Source organism: Eptatretus burgeri, chromosome 3 (genome assembly GCF_056783735.1).
Source record: "Eptatretus burgeri isolate ZD-2024b chromosome 3, Ebu_testis_v1, whole genome shotgun sequence".
Classification (NCBI taxonomy): domain Eukaryota; kingdom Metazoa; phylum Chordata; class Myxini; order Myxiniformes; family Myxinidae; genus Eptatretus; species Eptatretus burgeri.
Window position 1 is genome coordinate 85,689,093 of NC_140963.1, and position 18,012 is coordinate 85,707,104.

Consider the following 18,012-nt stretch of genomic DNA (forward strand, 5'->3'; position numbering starts at 1 on the left):
ATTGGTTCACTGCATCTGACTGTTCCTGTCCATCTACAGACGTCGGTCTATGATTGAGGAACGAAAATTACAATTGAAAGTTATATTTTGAGTATGAACCATAAAACGAACCTGTAGTTTAGCAGTACTTTGGCTCTGAGTTAGGCAAATTGTAAGGAATCTCATCCCGAGCGAGCATGTACAGAGAGAATACGGTAAAAAAAAATTTGTTAGTCTGTCTGGCAGTCAAACAAAACTGAAAATAATTCCAAATGGAAACTTACTGTTTTTAAGGTCGTCATAAAGGACACAAACAATCATGAAGAATTCATGTAACGTATTAGGGTGATGTAATAGACGGTGTATCAACTGCGGTAAACTTCCAAAAAAATTATTTATTTTTTCTACAACCGATAAAGCTTTTATTTTATTTCATTTTCATTTTATATACTTCAACACTATATAACACAAAGCCTTCTTAAAGCTTCCAAAAACCTCCATTTTTACATTACTTGGCCAAAATATTTCACCATTGTCCGCCATCTCGACCAATCAAATTTGTCACTTCATGTCTGGGAATATTGAGATTCTGACAATGGCGGCTCATAGGAAATATAGATTGTGCTAAGAAAAGCAAAGCAAGAGTTTGAACGACCCTTCCCAAAACCAATATTTTCAATGCGGATATAACCCCACAACTCTCTGACTATGAATGTATTGTTACGGATTTGTGGTTTCGAGGCTCACCACGATGGGAAGCACTCGGATCCCTCCTTAACGCCCGGTCCTGAGGCCACTGGGCACAGAAACTCCATGCACCTGCAGGTTGTTGAGCAACAACAAACGCCGATTGGCACTGCCAATCTGGGCATGGTTACACTACTTTGTATGATACCTTACCTGTGGATGGCCAAACCAATTGAGGTCTTGTGCCTCGGCGCACACCCGGATTACTGCCGAGCGATAAAGTGAGTACGCTGGCTAACAAGAGCAAACGAATGGGGTAGAACTTCCTGGCTAAACTAATGTGTGGACCATGTTGGACCAATGAAGGAAAAGATGAAACAGGCTGGCTACATTTATAGGAAAGGGTGTGGACAACTATGTGGCACAATGTGAAAAAAAAGAAGGCTTTATTCAGCATTATATACAGCAGGAAAGCAAGGATTCATGAGGTGAGGCAAAATAAATGCAATTATTTACAAAAAGAAGACTCAGAGCAGAGTAAACCAGAGCAGAAGCATGCTCTACCTCTATATGAGTTTGCAAATGGAAAGTACCAACAATATAAATAATGGACTGCTTATGTGTTGTGGAAGTGGAAAAAGCGGTTTTCTGCACCAATTTTTGCAAGCTTTCAGTGGTGAACGTGAACAAGATACAAACTCAGTTGAGTTCCGAGTCGATCCAGATCCAAACTCTTCTTGCGATGTTGATTTGCCTTCGGCACTTAGCACCAGTTTGTATCTTGTGCGTGTGTGTGAAAATCCTACCACCAACACTTAGCACCAAATATATCGGGCTTAATATTGCACAATTCTGTATTAAGGTTCTTCTGGCCAAAGTTTGTGGCTTTTATTAATTTATTTGTATCCATAGTCAAGGCTCGTGGAAGAGCGAGAACACTGAACGGATTAGGACGTGACAGACAAAAGCAGGATGCAAAACTCGCATGCATGGGGTGGACAAGATGGAAAATTGGAAGGAGAGATTGGGGTGAGGTTAAAAAAGATCACAGTTTTTGGTTGGGAATGATCTGAGATTGTGGTGAGCAGCTGTCTTGAAGACCTGGAGGGAAGAATGAGATTGAAGAGGACGTGGAAGTTGATTCCACAGGTGGGGGAAAAAAGGAATTAATGAGGTGAGTAGTGATCCTGGATTTAGGTAGCTTCAGCAGAAGTTGGTTGACGGTGGACCATGTGAGCCCTGTCTCCCCTGCCTACCCTCCAAGGCTTTATTGTGAGAGAAATGACAACCTGAGGATCAACAACCATTGCTGGTAGAAGGTTGGTCAGCTCTCAATCATTTACGGTGGTGTGTTGATTTACAACTGACTTTCAATGCCTTTCTGCACAAATGTTTTTTTTTTTCCTTTTTGAAACGCATGTTGCTTTGCATCATCTGATATGTTGTATCATTAATTTTTTGGAAATCCAATGTATATTTGCTTAGAAACTAATAATCCCAAAGACGCTAGGTGTACTGTACCAAAATATAATTTCGATGTAAAATTTATTTATCAACAAAAAATTCTGCAATGTCGGTCAAGCGTAATACATCTCTGAGCTCATGTTTAAATACATTTCATCAACATGCTCACTCTTCCCCTTCCTCGTCCTCCTCAATCGAGTCAACTCCAACCTCCTCGTAGTCTTTTTCCAGAGCAGCAAGGTCTTCACGGGCCTCGAAAAACTCTCCCTCTTCCATGCCCTCACCCACGTACCAATGCACAAAAGCACGCTTCTTGTACATCAGGTCAAACTTGTGGTCGAGGCGAGCCCAAGCCTCGGCGATAGCAGTTGTGTTGCTGAGCATACAGACAGCACGCTGTACCTTTGCCAGATCTCCACCTGGCACAACAGTTGGTGGTTGGTAATTAATGCCAACCTTTTTGGAGGTGAGGGGAGAATGACAGTGAAAGAAGAGAGAGAGAATTAACAACAAAAAACTAAGCACAACTGAACTCAACTGAACATCCCAGTACGTCCCGGTATACCGTACCTTGAAGCCAGTGGGACACCAATCAACAAACTGGATGGTGCGCTTCATCTTGATGGCAGCAATAGCTCCGTTAACATCCTTGGGAACGACGTCTCCCCGATAGAGCATGCAGCATGCCATGTACTTCCCGTGACGCAGGTCACACTTCACCATCTGGTTAGCAGGCTCAAAGCATGCATTGGTGATTTCGGACACTGATAGCTGTTCATGATAAGCTTTCTCAACCGAGATTACGGGTGCATACGTTACCAGGGGGAAGTGGATACGCGGGTATGGTACCAAGTTGGTCTGGAACTCCGTGAGATCCACATTAAGTGCACCATCGAAGCGTAGTGAAGCGGTGATTGAGGAAACTATCTGCCCAATTAGGCGGTTCAGGTTCGTGTAGCTGGGGTGGTTGATGTCCAGATTGCGGTGACAGATATCATATATAGCCTCATTATCCACCATGAAGGCACAGTCAGAATGCTCAAGAGTGGTATGGGTGGTAAGGATGGAGTTATACGGCTCGACTACCGCAGTGGATACCCGGGGGGCTGGATAAATCGAAAACTCGAGTTTGGACTTTTTGCCGTAGTCCACAGAAAGGCGCTCCATGAGTAGAGATGTAAAACCAGATCCAGTTCCTCCACCAAATGAGTGGAAGATGAGAAAGCCCTGCAGCCCTGTACACTGATCTGCCTGCAATGAGAACTTTTGTCAGGTTGTCTGAAAACACAAAGTGCAAGTACTGTAATCCAGAGGAGGATATTGGGACCATACTCTGTGCAGAGTGTTGGTACTACTTAAGCAGTCTCCTTGGTTATTGGGCACAATCCTGGACGGGTCGCCACTCCGACACAGTATACCAGCAAGCTGGCACTCATTTTGCCGACCTCGGAAGGATGACAGGCCGAGTTAACCTCACCTGGAATTAATTCAACAGCTGAGCGGGATTTGAACTCAGGACCCAAGGATCCAAAGCCCACCACCCTAACCATTAAGCCAACACCAGTTGTAATCCAGTGACTTGAGATTGCGGATCAATGTGAGGCAAAATGTTTGTGAAATATGGCATTATAAACAATAATTGAACAACATGACCAACTTTTCATTACGAGAAGAACGACGCATCCAATTTAAACACTCCTGGTGGAACATCAACAAGTGGGAGTGAGCAATTGTGGATTATGGCACCATGCTATGTCAAGTACAGTGCCTTCAGAAAGTATTCACACTTCTTGACTTTTTCACATTTTGTTGTTGCAGCCTGAATTTAAAGTGGATTAATTTTTTTTTTTTAATTGTCACCGATGTGCATAAAATAGCCCATGATGACAAAGTGAAAACGTGTTTTTAGAAATTTTTACAAATCAATTAAAAATGAAAAGCTGAAATGTCTTGCATCGATAACTGTTCGACCCCTTGAGTAAATACTTTGTAGAAGCGCCATTGCTTCCTTGCAGATTTGCTCAAGCTCTGTCAAGTTGGATGGGGAGTGTCGGTGAACAGCAATTTTCAAGTCTTTCCACAGATTATCAATGGTATTGAAATCTCGGCTTTGGCTGGGCCACTCAAAGAGTTTCATGTTCTTGTTCTGAAACCATTCCAGTATTGCTTTGGTTGTATGCTTGGGGTCATTGTCCTGTTGGAACTTAAATCTTCACCGCAGTCTGAGGTCTTTTGCACTCTGAAGCAGGTTCTCCTTAAGGATTTGCCTGTATTTGGCCTCGAATCCATTGTTCCCTCTATCGTTACAAGTTTCCCAATCTCTGATGCTGAAAAACATCCCCATAGCATGATGCTGCCACCACCATGCTTTACGGTAAGGATGGTGTTAGATGGGTGATGAGCTTTGCTCGGTTTCTGCCAGACATGGTGCTTTGCATTCAGGCCAAAGAGTTAAATTTTTGTCTCGCCAGACCATAGAATCTTTTATCTCGTGCTCTCACAGTATTTCACGTGCCTTTGTGCAAACTCCCGGCGTGCTGTCATGTGCTTTTTCTCATGAGTGGCTTCCGTCTGGCTACGCGCACATAAAGCCAAGATTTGTGAAGTGCTGCAGAGACTGTTGTCCTTCTGGCAGGTTCTCCCATCTCAGCCGGCAGCTAAGCAACTCTGAAGTTCTGTCAGAGTGGTTATTGGGTTCATATTCACCTCCCTGACCAAGGTCCTTCCTGCCCAGTTGCTCAGTTTGGTCGGACGGCCAGCTCTCGGAAGAGTCGGGGTCATTCCATTTCCTAATGATGGAGCTCACTGTGCTAGTGGGAACTTTCAACACTCGAGAAATTGTTTTATACACTTGCCCATATCTGTGCCTCCTCACAGTTCTTTCTCGGAGTTCTACAGACAGTTCCTTGGACTTCGTTGAGTTTCTGCTCTGACATGCACCGTCAACTGTAGGACCTTCCATAGAAAGGTTTGTTTCTTTCTAAATCATGTCCAATCAATTGATTTGGCCTCAGGTGCGCTCCAATCAAGTTGTGCAAACATCTCAAGAATGATCAAAGGAAATTGGATGCACGTGAGCTCAATTTGGAGTGTCGTAGCAAGGGGGTTGAATTCTTATTGGCGCAAGACATTTCAACTTTTCATTTTAATTAATTTGTAAAATATTGTTGCGGACCTAGAGTCGGGGGCGAAGCCCACGAGCGGTGAACGACCTCAGGTTCCCACCAGACTCTTCGGAATCGCAGGCCATCGCACACGAATAACTTTGTGACGTGGCGGGTCGCTAATCGACCATGAATGCCAATAACTCGACCACGTGACTATCTATGGGGTCCTCTGTCTAATAAATACCGTTTACCTATAGGTCACATGATCTAATTACTGGGAGACACGCCCTCGGTACGCACTTCCTCAAGCCGGATCACCTTACCAGATCAGATGCAGCCGAGTGGGACTGCCAAGCACGAACCTGCTCGGAAACAGATTGTTGGGGAATAACGTCCCGGCTAAACGAGGATGCGAACCATGCTGGACCAATGGAAGAAAACACGAAAATGAGCTGGGAACATTTCTCTACAAATAATTTATTTACAATCAGGTGAGGAAAAGTATGTGGCACATTGAATGGGGTTTTATTTTATGTACAGCAGGGGATAGCAAGGAATTTGTGTGGGTGTGGAAAAAGACGAGCAATCTTACAAAAGCAGACACAGAGCAGAGTTATGCCGTTATATTTTCTACATTCATGACAGGCACCATCACACACACACACACACACACACACACACACACACACACACACACACACACACACACACACACACACACACACACACACACACACACACTTAGGCCAGAGACAAAGAAAGCATGAGGATGAACGACCTCTCAATACCTGGCACGGTTAGCAGACCAACGCAACCTAGAACGCTGAGGGAAAGGTAGGTGGGAGGAATACTGGTTGTGCCTTAGGTGTGGGAATGAGAGGTGTGGTGTAGTACAATGTGGGGGAGGGGTGCGGTCTCATGCCAGAGGAAAATGGCATTGCGAGTCAGGAATGATGTTCTTTGTGCATCCAAAGAAGACGGGATAGAGGGGTGGATAGAAAAAGAGGAGAATAGATGTGCGAGGAGAAAGATCCCTAACCTAGCTGTGTAAATGTTTGTATGTGTAACATGTACCTCTGTGGGACGCTCCGCCTGAGTGTTCCCACCTCGTGATATGGCATGATATCTCCTGCTGAATTACTTTTCCAGGGCACGTGGCAACGTACGCTCCGCACTTGTTCGTCTGGCTGCACGGGGGTGGTGGAACGTCAACAGCACTGCGGGCAGTCTCGGCAGTCGCCCCGGATCAGGCTCTCAAAGAAGAAGAAGCATGTTCTGGCAATTGCACACCAACAGCAAGACAGGAAGCGAAACGAAGAGGTAAGAGGTGAGTGAAGATCGATTGAAGAGGTGGCAGAGAGTGAAGAGAGAGACTCACGGCTCCATGCTACTCCTTTTATAAGCCCTGGGTGAAGGGTGGGGTGATGATCGGAAAGCCACATGCTGTGGCCCGAATCCTGCTCCTCTATTGGGCTACAGCGGCCCCCGCCACGTCCTGCCAGGCTCCGGGACCGGAAACCGTCTCAGTTGCCCACCCGCTTCAGCACGGGTCTGAGCTCCTGACTCAACATTGGGCATGCTCCCCGAGCCGGCACCACTACCGTGAACGTGCTCCGAGTACAGTCTGAATGTCGAATAGCAACAGACTTTCCCCACCACCCACAGGCCCCCTCATGAGCCAAAATGCACACCCGGGCCACAAAGCAAACTCCTGAATCGCCCTTCTCCTCGTTGCTCCTGGTCTTGCCGTGGTCTGGCGACTGGATGAGGGTTGTATCAATTCCGGATGCTCACCCGGGACGTCCCCGGTGAGATGCGGTCGAGCTATTAATGTCTGTTGCGTGGTCAAGCATCGCGCAGTGCCGAGGACAATCCGAGTTGTGTGATGCCGAGGACAATCCGAGTCGTGCGGTGTCGAGGACAATCCGAGTCGTGCGGTGCCGAGGACAATCCGAGTCCTGCGGTGCCGAGGACAATCCGAGTCCTGTGGTGCCGAGGACAATCTGAGTCGAGCGATGTCGAGGACAATCCGAGTCGTGCGGTGTCGAGGACAATCCGAGTCGTGCGGTGTCGAGGACAATCCGAGTCGTGCGGTGTCGAGGACAATCCGAGTCGTGCGGTGTCGAGGACAATCCGAGTCGTGCGGTGTCGAGGATAATCCGAGTCGAGCGGTGTTGAGGACAATCCGAGTCGGCCGGTGTCGAGGACAATCCGAGTCGTGCGGTGTCGAGGACAATCCGAGTCGTGCGGTGTCGAGGACAATCCGAGTCGTGCGGCGTCGAGGACAATCCGAGTCGGCCGGCGTCGAGGACAATCCGAGTCGTGCGGTGCCGAGGACAATCCGAGTCGGGCGGTGCCGAGGACAATCCGAGTCGTGCGGTGCCGAGGACAATCCGAGTCGTGCGGTGTCGAGGACAATCCGAGTCGTGCGGCGTCGAGGACAATCCGAGTCGTGCGGTGCCGAGGACAATCCGAGTCCTGCGATGTCGAGGACAATCTGAGTCGGCCGGTGTCGAGGACAATCCGAGTCGTGTGGTGCTTCTCAAAATAAAGTGGTGAATTTTTGCTATGCGGAGGTACGAGGGGGTGCGAGAATATTTTCCCGTGTGCAGGAGGCGTTTGTGGTCAAAGTGGTGAGGTTTGGTGAGCGAGGTACGAAGTAAGGTGAGGTGCTGGTTGGGAATTGGCGCGCAGATTTGAATGAAATAATGGCACGTGATGCACGGGTGGTATAGTGTGTAGTGGAGTGGTGTGGTGTGGTGGATCCAAGCCACGGGAGGCATCATGGTGTGCTTATTACCAATTGTCTATTGAGTGGCATGTGTGCTTGCATGCTTGTTATGTACTATGGCTAAAAGAAAAGGGTTGTAGTAGGAATCAGAATATGAAATAGAGATAGTTACTCGACCTAACTACAAGACTCACGCAACGCACTTCGCCCTGTTAACCCACCAGACATGAGTGGAGAACCAACTACACAAAGACGAATGAAATAACTGCCTGGGGATCACTATGTTGAGTGCCATTGCCTTTGAGGAATGCGGTTTTGCAGAACCGCAACAATATTGTAAAAACATGTTTTCACTTTGTCATTTAGGGGTATTTTGTATAGATAGGTGACAATAAATTTAAACGAAATCAATTTTAAATTCAGGCTGTAACAAAACAAAATGTGACAGAAGTTGAGGGGTGTGAATACTTTCTGAAGGCACTGTATCTCTGAATTATGGTGTTCAGTGATCTTAATATCTTAAACAATCGATGGTTTCTACAACATGTGGAAACCAATGATGAAAGCGCAATAATACCTTACCAGCTTGCGAATTCGGTCCAGCACAACATCTATAATGTCCTTCCCAATGGTGTAGTGCCCACGAGCGTAGTTGTTAGCTGCGTCTTCCTTGCCCGTGATGAGTTGCTGAGGGTGAAAGAGCTGCCGATATGTGCCCATGCGAACCTCATCTGAGCAAATGGATGAAGGTGCAGACTACATCACAATACACCATGTATAACCAGGCAATCCTTCGAGTTATCATGTAACCGGTCAAATTTACAATTCTACCTTCTTACCAATAACTGTGGGCTCCAGGTCCACAAACACCACTCGGGGTATATGCTTCCCTGCGCTGGTTTCGCTGAAGAATGTATTGAAAGAATCATCTCCACCACCCATGAACTTATCGCCGGGCATCTGTCCATCAGGCTGGATCCCATGTTCGAGGCAGTACAGTTCCCAACAAGCATTGCCGATCTGCACGCCAGCTTGGCCCACATGGATGGAGATGCACTCACGCTGAAGCACATGGGAATACCACTCGTGACGATCTCCAATGGGTAAAAATTAATTAATCAATTCTGGAATTGTTGCAGGCTGGTAAGATAGCCACGAGGTGTGTGCATTCACCTCCAAGCTGTCAAGTCTGGGTTCGAATCTCGACCCAACTATAAACTGTCCCCATAGTATTTCACATGCAGGGCAAGGCATCAATGTGTGTGCTGTCTCTTGGATGCTTGTTAAACTGGGGGACCCTTCTCTGTGCATTAGTTGGTGGATGTTAAATATCCTACAGCGTCCTTCACGAAGAGTAAAGGAGCTATCACCGACGCACTGAACAAACGACGCAATCTTGCTCTAATCTAAAGTGGGCACTGCAAGTTTTTGTTTTTGGCCAGGGAATCAGCCAGGGCAGCTTGATGACCTGAGCATCCTCAACTGATCAAGATGGTACTGGCTCTGCCAGGTGGGCAGCGGTGCAGAAGCGAGGTTCGGCTGGTAGTTTCAATGTGGCATCAATGGAGGAGAGGGTAGTTGAGGTGGTGGATACGATGCAGAGAAGGAGGTTGGAAGTGTTGTGTGTGTAGGAGACCAGATAGAAAGGAGACAAGGCAAGGAGGTTGATCGGAGGGTACAAACTGTTCCACACGGGTGGGGATTTGAAGGGGTAATGGCGTGGGAATAATAGTATTGGAAGAAATCAGCAAACAGGTGGTCAGAGTGGAAAGATGGGAGGGACAGATAGTTATGGCATGGGTGATGGTACAGAGGCAAGTGGTTTGTGTTATGTCGGTATCTGGGACACAAACGGAAAGGACTGGGGCGAAGATGCCAGAATTCAGGGACTCACTTGGGAGACAGGGACTCCCTTGTATGGACAGAAGAAGAAAGCAGCAAGGAGAGCTGTGGATAAGGTGAGGGCTGATATGGAAAAGGTGTACAACAAGTTGGAAGAGGACGGTGGGAAGACGATCATCTATAAATTGGCTTGTGATATGGATGAGGATAATAAGGACATGAAAGGGGGGGATGCGGTGATTAAGGATGGTGGTGGGAGACGAGTGAAAGAGAGGGGGACAGGAGTGAAGGTGTGGGAAGGATATTTCAAGGGTTTGTTGAACCAGGAAGGAAGCAACGACAAGCTGCAGCTACTGTCTTATGTGGAGGGGAAAGTGGAGTTGGTGGACATCATGGTGGAGGAAGTGTGGACAGCATTGAAGAGGATGAAGAAGGGAAGAGCACCAGGCATTGATGAGGTATGTGCAGAGATGATAATTGCAGTGGGAGAAGTCGGAGTCAGTTTGGCTGTTGAATGTATGTCTGAGAGAGGGTTCAATTTTGGAGGAGTGGAGGATAGTCATTTGTGCCGATATGGAAGGGTAAGGGCGATGTTCAAGATCCAGGGAAGTACAGGGGCATTATGCTCCTTAGTCATTTCATGAAGGTGCGAGAGAGGATTCTGGATGGGAGGATAAGGAAGAGTGTGGAGGTGAAGATCGGAGAAGAGCAGCAAGGGTTTACAAAAGGTGGGGAACGACGGACGAGATGTTCGAGCTGTGACAGCTGGTGGAGAAGAGGTTGGAGGTGCAAGGTAAAATGGCATTGGGATTTGTGGACCTGGAGAAGGCCTACGACAATCTCATGATATAATCATCATGGTCATGAGGAGAAGGTCATGGTCATGGCGACACCGAGATGGATGGAAGTGCCGGAAGCATAAGTTAGGTTGGTGGAAGGGATGTACAAGGGAACAAAGGGAAGAGTTTTGGATGGTCCTCGGATGTCTGAGTTTAGCGTGAACATCGGTTTAAGATCGGGAAGCGCTCTCACCCCATTCGTGTTTTTTGTTGTTGTGATGGAGCTGGTAAGCAGGAAGGTCAACATGAGGGGAAGTGTGGGGAGGATGCTGTATGTGGACGATCTTGGTGTTGGTGCGGAGTGGGCAGGAGATGCAGGAAGTACTGGGGGATTGGAAGGAGACATTTGGAAACATGGGCTGAAGATGACAATGGAGAGGACTGGGGTGATGTGGCTCGGGCAGCAGAGAAAATAAATGAATATCAGGTGAGAGGGGATGGAGATCAGACAGGAAAATGGGTTTGAGTATCTGGGAGGAACAGTGACCAGGGATGGGAAGTCCGAGGTAGAAGTTGGGAGGATGATTCAGGTGGGTGTGAATGCATGGAGGAGGGTAGAGAAAGTAATGGCAGACATAAAGATACCAAGAAAATTGAAAGGGGAGGTTCTGATGTCTTGTGGTGATGCAATGCTCGTCCTACCTGTGGTCGTATGGCAGCTTAGCTGCCGGGGTAGCTATCATTTCTTGAAGCGCGACTGTGTCGCTGATGCAGTGCCCCTCTACCAGTACACACACTGGAACTGGGACTCATTTCGCCGACCTCGAAAAGATGACAGGCTGAGTCAGCCTCCTGGTGTATTAATTCAGCGGCCGACGGGGCTTAAACTCAGGACCCGAGGATCACAAGCCACCACCCTAACCACTGAGCCAACACCAGGCTCCTCATCCTACCAATCACCAATCTCACATTTTATCGTCAGTCTGGGAATCAAAACCGGCTTAAAGGTAAGTGATGCATGAGGTAAGCAAACATATAAACTGGTCCGACCATGTGAAAACGAGTTAAATTTGGCTTATTCTGTGAAACAAGATGGGCTGACAAGTGAGAAGCACACCCACTCTATCATACTGAAGTACCAGTTGCCTTCAGAAAGTATTTACACCCCTCGACTTTTGTCACATTTTGTTTTGTTGCAGCCTGAATTTAAAATGGATTTAATTTTTAAAAAAATTGTCACCCATCGACACAAAATACCCCACAATGACAACGTGAAAACATGTTTTTAGAAATGTTTACAAATCAATTAAAAATTAAACACAGAAATATCTAATTTAAATAAGTATTCAACCCCCTGAGTTCGTAAGTTGTATCAGCGCCTTTGGCAGCGATTGCAGCTTCCAGTCTTCTTGGGTATGTCTGTATCAGCTTTGTACATCTGGATTTGGGGAATTTCTCCCATTCTTCGTTGCAGATTTGCTCAAGTTCCGTAAAGTTGGATGGGGAGTGTCGGTGAACAGCGATCTTCAAGTCTTTCCACAGATTCTCAATGGGATTCAAGTCTCGGCTTTGGCTGGGCCACTCAAGGACTTTCACGTTCTTGTTCCGAAGCCATTCCAGTGTTGCTTTGGCTGTCTGCTTAGGGTCATTGTCCTGTTGGAATGTAAATCTTCAACACAGTCTCAGGTCTTTTGCACTCTGAAGCAGATTCTCCTCAAGGATTTTCCTGTATTTGGCTCCATTCATTGTTCCCTTGATCCATACAAGTCTCCCAGTCCCTGCTGCTGAAAAGCCTCCCCAGAGCATGATGCTGCTGCCAGCATGCTTCAGGGGAGGATGGTGTTCGATGTGCTCGGTTTCTGCCAGACGTAACGCTTTGTATTCAGGCCAAAGAGTTAAATTTTCATCTCATCAGACCACAGAATCTTTTGCCACATGCTCTCCGAGTCTTTCACGTGCATTTGTACAAACTCCAGGTGTGCTGTCATGTTCCTTTTTTTCTCTGGAGTGGCTTCCGTCTGGCCACTCTCCCATAAAGCCTTGATTTGTGAAGTGCTGCAGAGATTGTTGTCCTTCCGGCAGGTTCTCCCATCTCAGTCAAGGAACTCTGTAGTTCTGTTAGAGTGGTCATTGGGTTCTTGGTCACTTCCCTGACCAAGTTCCTTCTTGTCTGGTTGCTCAGTTTGGTCGGACGGCCAGTTCTCGGAAGAGTCTGGGTTGTTCTATATTCTTTCCATTTCCCATTGATTGAGGTCACTGTGCTCTTGGGAACTTTCAACACTCTAGAAGTTGTTTTATGCCCTTTCCCAGATCTAAGCCTCCTCACAATTCTATCTCGGAGTTCTACGGACAGTTCCTTGGACTTCATGGTAGAATTTCTGCTCTGACATGCACTGACAACTGTGGGACCTTATATGGAAAGGAGTTTCTTTCTAAATCATATCCAGTCAATTGAATTAGCCACAAGTGGACTCAAATAAAGTTGTCGAGACATCTCAAGGATGATCAAAGGAAATTGGATGCATCTGAGCTCAATGTGGAGTGTCATAGCAAAGGGGTTGAATTCTTATTGTTGCAAAACATTTCAGCTTTTAACTTTTAGTTAATTTGTAGAATTTTCTTAAAACATTTTCACTTTGTCATTGTGGGGTATTTTGTGTACATCGGTGACAAAAATCTAAGTTTGATCCACTTCTAGCTCGCCTGTTCGAAGAACAGAGAGCTATAGCGATACCCCCGGCGTCAGCGTGAGCGTGAGCATGAAAATGTTAAATTTTTTGTATTACCGAAAAACTCCTCGACGGATTTCGACGAAACTTGGTGGGGGGGGGGGTTAGGTATGGTCCAAGGATCATGCCATTACATTTTGGACTTGGTCCCCCCCCCCCAAAAAAAAATTGTTGGAGAAAATTTTTTTCTTTTGCATTTCTACATATTTTAAGTGATTTCCAACCCCCCCCCCAAAAAAAAATTGTAAGAGAAAAAAAAATTTGCAACTTTTTTTTCAACAAAATTTTGATTTCTTTTTTTTTGCATTTCTACATGTTTTAAGTGATTAGGATTTCGACGAAACTTGGTGGGGGGGGGGTTAGGTATGGTCCAAGGATCATGCCATTAGATTTTGGACTTGGTCCCCCCCCAAAAAAATTGTTAGAGAAAAAATTGTTTTTTTTTGCATTTCTACATGCTTTCAGTGATTTCCAACCCCCCCCCCCCCCCCGCCCAAAAAAAAAAATTGCTAGAGAATTATAAAAAATATTAATTATTAGACTCGTCTTTTAAAAACGATAAATGTATTAACAGCCGAGCATTGGGTGGCTTTGACGCCAACTGTGGTAAATTTAGGCTGTAACACAACAAAATGTGACAAAGCCGTGTGGTGTGAATCCTTTCTGAAGGCACCGTGTGTGTACGAACCTTTTCCCGTTTCCCATGATGTAATCGACTCCCTGGAATCTGGATGGAATAACGGAGCACTTGGTGAGGCATATGGATTGATGAAACATAACAGACCCCCTTCGTAGCTCAGTATACTTTCAGACTATTATTCACTTTGGTAACATCAGGGACCCAAGGAACCTCATGGTTCCATCCTGGACATGAAACCAAATTTTAAAATTGTGACCCATGTGAAGTCTGTCATCCACTGAATTTGACAAAGTTCTGGGGGGTTACAATGCTAGCATCCCTTAAATCCCCAAGAGGATGCAGCCGGAAGACGAAGTGGAACAATATACGAGTGGAAACTCCCAAACAATACTTCAACCAAGCCGTCTTCATTCTTTTAGAGACTCGCTTCTCCTACGAAAGTTCATCTTGAGATTTGAACACCTGGCAAGTCTGGCCATTCGATCCCTGAGCTTCATTCCTTCAAACATCCAATTGATGGATCAACCAAGTGTTTACACTTTGAGAAGGTTTACAATTTCCAGATTCATTCCTTCAATGATTAAAAACTTTGGCCATGTACAGCATGTGACACACTCTGGTCGAGTTGCCCAACACCATTCCTGGTACCCTTGCGGATTGCGAGGCATAACCGACCATGGACCCAAATGTCAGGAAAATCATCGGGGTCCTGATGTGGGTGACGATGCACGTGTGGAGGTGAAAGAGCAAAAGAAACTCGTGAAGAACTCATTGTGAACTGACGTCGTGCATTCATCTTCATGTACGTGTAGGGACTGTTGGGATTGCTTCGAGGTATGCACACTCGCCCTTGAGCTGTATAGCCTGGGTTCGAATCCATACCAAACTATAAACTGCCACCCTGATGTTTTGCATGCAGGTGTGCGCCGTACATCGGAAAGGCAGGTTAAGCCAGGTATCCCTTCTGCCGACAGCAGACGTCAACGATCACACGTCTTTCACGAAGAGTCGGTGAGCTATCGCAGGCACCTTGAACAAATTGCAAACTCTTGTCACATTCGAATGTCAGGCCTAGCCAGAACCGTTCTCCCAGAGGGTGGGAATAATGGGACACATTGAGGAAGAAGGACCCAAGAAGGACCCAGGACATTAAGGAAGAAGGACTAAGGACCCAGGAGTGGGAATAATGGGACTCATTGAGGAAGAAGGACGAAGGACTAAGGACCCAGGAGTGGGAATGATGGGACTCATTGAGGAATAAGGACCCAAGAAGGACCCAGGACATTAAGGAAGAAGGACTAAGGACCCAGGAGTGGGAATGATGGGACTCATTGAGGAATAAGGACCAAGAAGGACCCAGGACATTAAGGAAGAAGGACTAAGGACCCAGGAGTGGGAATGATGGGACTCATTGAGGAATAAGGACCCAAGAAGGACCCAGGACATTAAGGAAGAAGGACTAAGGACCCAGGAGTGGGAATGATGGGACTCGTTGAGGAAGAAGATCTTGATGTCCAGTTGTCCACACCCAATGACGTTGAACTGAACATCAATTGGATGATCGAACCGAATGCCAGAAGAATGCCGAATCATCTGTTAAAGGATAAGATTTAAATTGGTTCTTCCTCGACATCAGGTTGATGGGATATTGGGATGGATTGTTGATGTTCTTCGTGTGAAACACAAACTGATGCTGCCAGTACTGTCGTCTGTACCCACGTGATCTTTTTTCAAGGTGTACCTTTGTAAAGAGATTTTTGATGACCTTTTATGTCTCAACCAAGGTTTGCCTCTTGCAATGCATCTTAAGAAAAAAATAATCTCAGCCGGTGTGTAATTCTTGGTGGGGGGGAGGGGGGTGCAAAATATGTTGTCCTCGATACACAGGTGACCCTCGTGGAGGATCTCTAAGTCTGACTCACGTTGTTGTTCTTCATCTTCTTCTTGTGGACTTATTTGTTTCACAGCCTCCAGTTTTCATCGAAACTTCCTGAAACTTGGCATATATATGTAGAAATACCCTGCGCAGACAGTAACCATCTCCGATTTTGAAAATTCCTCCGAGAAAAAAAGTTATGACGTCAAAATATCTCCGCTAATGGAAATCGCCGAAAAAATTATCTCCGAAACTTGGCAAGCTTTTTGAATTCTGTTTGTGGGAATCGAACAGGGCATTAGCACAGATAATTTATCGTAGACCTGATACATCACAATGACGTCATATTCGTTTTTATGACGTCATAATTAAGAGGACGAGGATCGTAGCTCATTTGAGTTTGTTCTTTGTTTCATTTAACGGTTAATGTGGCTGACCCAAGATCTTAGGGTCTTGAGGTCGAATCCCTGTCGTCCGTTAAATTACACCAGGTGGGTTGTCTGAGCCTGTCATCCTTCCGAGGTCGGGAAAATGAGTACCGGCCTATTGGTAACAGGGGCACTGCATCAGCGGCACAGCTGTGCTTCCAGAAAATGATGCAACTAGCAGCCACAAGCTGCACATGAAGAAAGAATTCTTTACATTTAGTTTGGGAATGTTAACACCCCCCCCACCCCCCCCCCCAATAAGACCCAACGACGTCGCATTGGTGCTTTGCAGGTCGAGGGTGTTGGTTGCATCACGAAGTGCACCGTCCCACGGACGGACATCAACTCGGGGTGACGAAGAGAAAGCGGCTTACCTATCGCCAGCTCTACCCTAAACTAATCACCAATTGCTGACCTCACCACCTGACTACCGCTTGGAAGGCAATGGCAAACCACCGAGTGCATTCCTTGCAATGGAATTGCTTCTGCAGCACCGATGTCTTGTCTGACAGGATACGGTATGTATGATGATGATTACTCGTCAGACATCGGACGATACACAGACGGGAAGGGAGGGCTTGTGATCGAACCACGCACCTTTTGCCGCGTGATCAGGTACACACCTATAACACAGGTATCGCACTTTGTTCATCTTTGTACCGTAAAACGGCTTCACAAAACGATGTTATACAAGACGAGAGAGAGAGAGAGAGAGAGAGAGAGAGAGAGAGAGACAGAGAGAGAGAGAGAGACAGAGAGAGAGAGAGACAGAGAGAGAGACAGAGACAGACACACAGACACACAGACACACAGACACACAGACACACAGACACACAGACACACAGACACACAGACACACAGACACACAGACATAATGAGATGTAAATTGTTACCGTTTTATAACGTTCAATGTACACTTGTTTTACACAGTTAGTGCGGGGTTAACTGTCATTGTTTAACTTGGAAAAGTTACGTTTTAAGTGACGTTAAAGTTGTGAACAATCGCTCAGTAAATTTATGAATGTACATACTTCGCAGTCGTCACAATTCACAATCAATGTGAAAACTCACCATTTTGTCACACAACGGGTCTCAATGGAATCTTGTAACTCCGCCTTCTTTTGTCTCGTAAGCGCTCCGCCCCATCGCACGCCCCGCCCCCATCGCACGCTCCGCCCCCATCGCTCGCTCCGCCCCCACCGCACGCCCCGCCCCCATCGCACGCTCCGCCCCCATCGCACGCCCCGCCCCCATCGCTCGCTACGCCCCCATCGCACGCCCGCCCCATCGCACGCTCCGCCCCCATCGTATTCGTAAGGTATGACGTCATGAGATAGCCTCGTGTTGGTTTAACGGTTAAGGTGGCTGGTTTAAGATCTTCGGGTCTTGAGTTTCTTCTCATTGAATTAACACCAGGTTGGTTGACTCAGCCTGTCATCCTTCCGAGCTCGGCAAAACGAGTACAGGTACCAGCATACTGACAGCAGGGGCACTGCATCAGCGGCACAGCTGCGCTTCCAGAAAAATTTATGCAACCAGCAGCTTCAGGCTGCGTACAAGACAACAACCTTATTGAGGACTTATCAAGGTTGGTCCATCACCATTTTGATGATTCATTCCACCCTCCATGATTGTGTTGGAGGACATTGCCCCCCCCCTGTAAAAATGAAACCCTATATATATATATATATATATATATATATACATATATATATATATATATATATATATATATATATATATATATATA

At 46.5% G+C, this 18,012-nt stretch overlaps 1 protein-coding gene across 1 annotated transcript; it reads right to left on the reverse strand.

Moving 5' to 3' along the window:
* Positions 1 to 1,561: 1,561 nt before the first annotated feature.
* On the reverse strand, positions 1,562 to 17,385 carry LOC147030363 (tubulin alpha-1A chain-like). The gene is made up of 5 exons (XM_085874322.1): positions 17,334 to 17,385; positions 8,808 to 9,030; positions 8,551 to 8,699; positions 2,701 to 3,381; positions 1,562 to 2,586 (listed from the first exon to the last, which is right to left on the reverse strand). The coding sequence occupies exons 1-5, from the start codon at positions 17,334 to 17,336 to the stop codon at positions 2,296 to 2,298; spliced, it is 1,347 nt and encodes a 448-aa protein (XP_085730448.1). The 5' UTR covers positions 17,337 to 17,385; the 3' UTR covers positions 1,562 to 2,295.
* Positions 17,386 to 18,012: the final 627 nt, after the last annotated feature.

Excerpts from the sequence above, each read along its gene's own strand:
- LOC147030363 (XM_085874322.1), bottom strand. Across the intron at positions 8,700-8,807 it reads CCTGGAGCCCACAGTTATTG|ATGAGGTTCGCATGGGCACA; the intron begins GTAAGAAGGTAG and ends CCATTTGCTCAG. Across the intron at positions 3,382-8,550 it reads TGGACCGAATTCGCAAGCTG|GCAGATCAGTGTACAGGGCT; the intron begins GTAAGGTATTAT and ends TTCTCATTGCAG.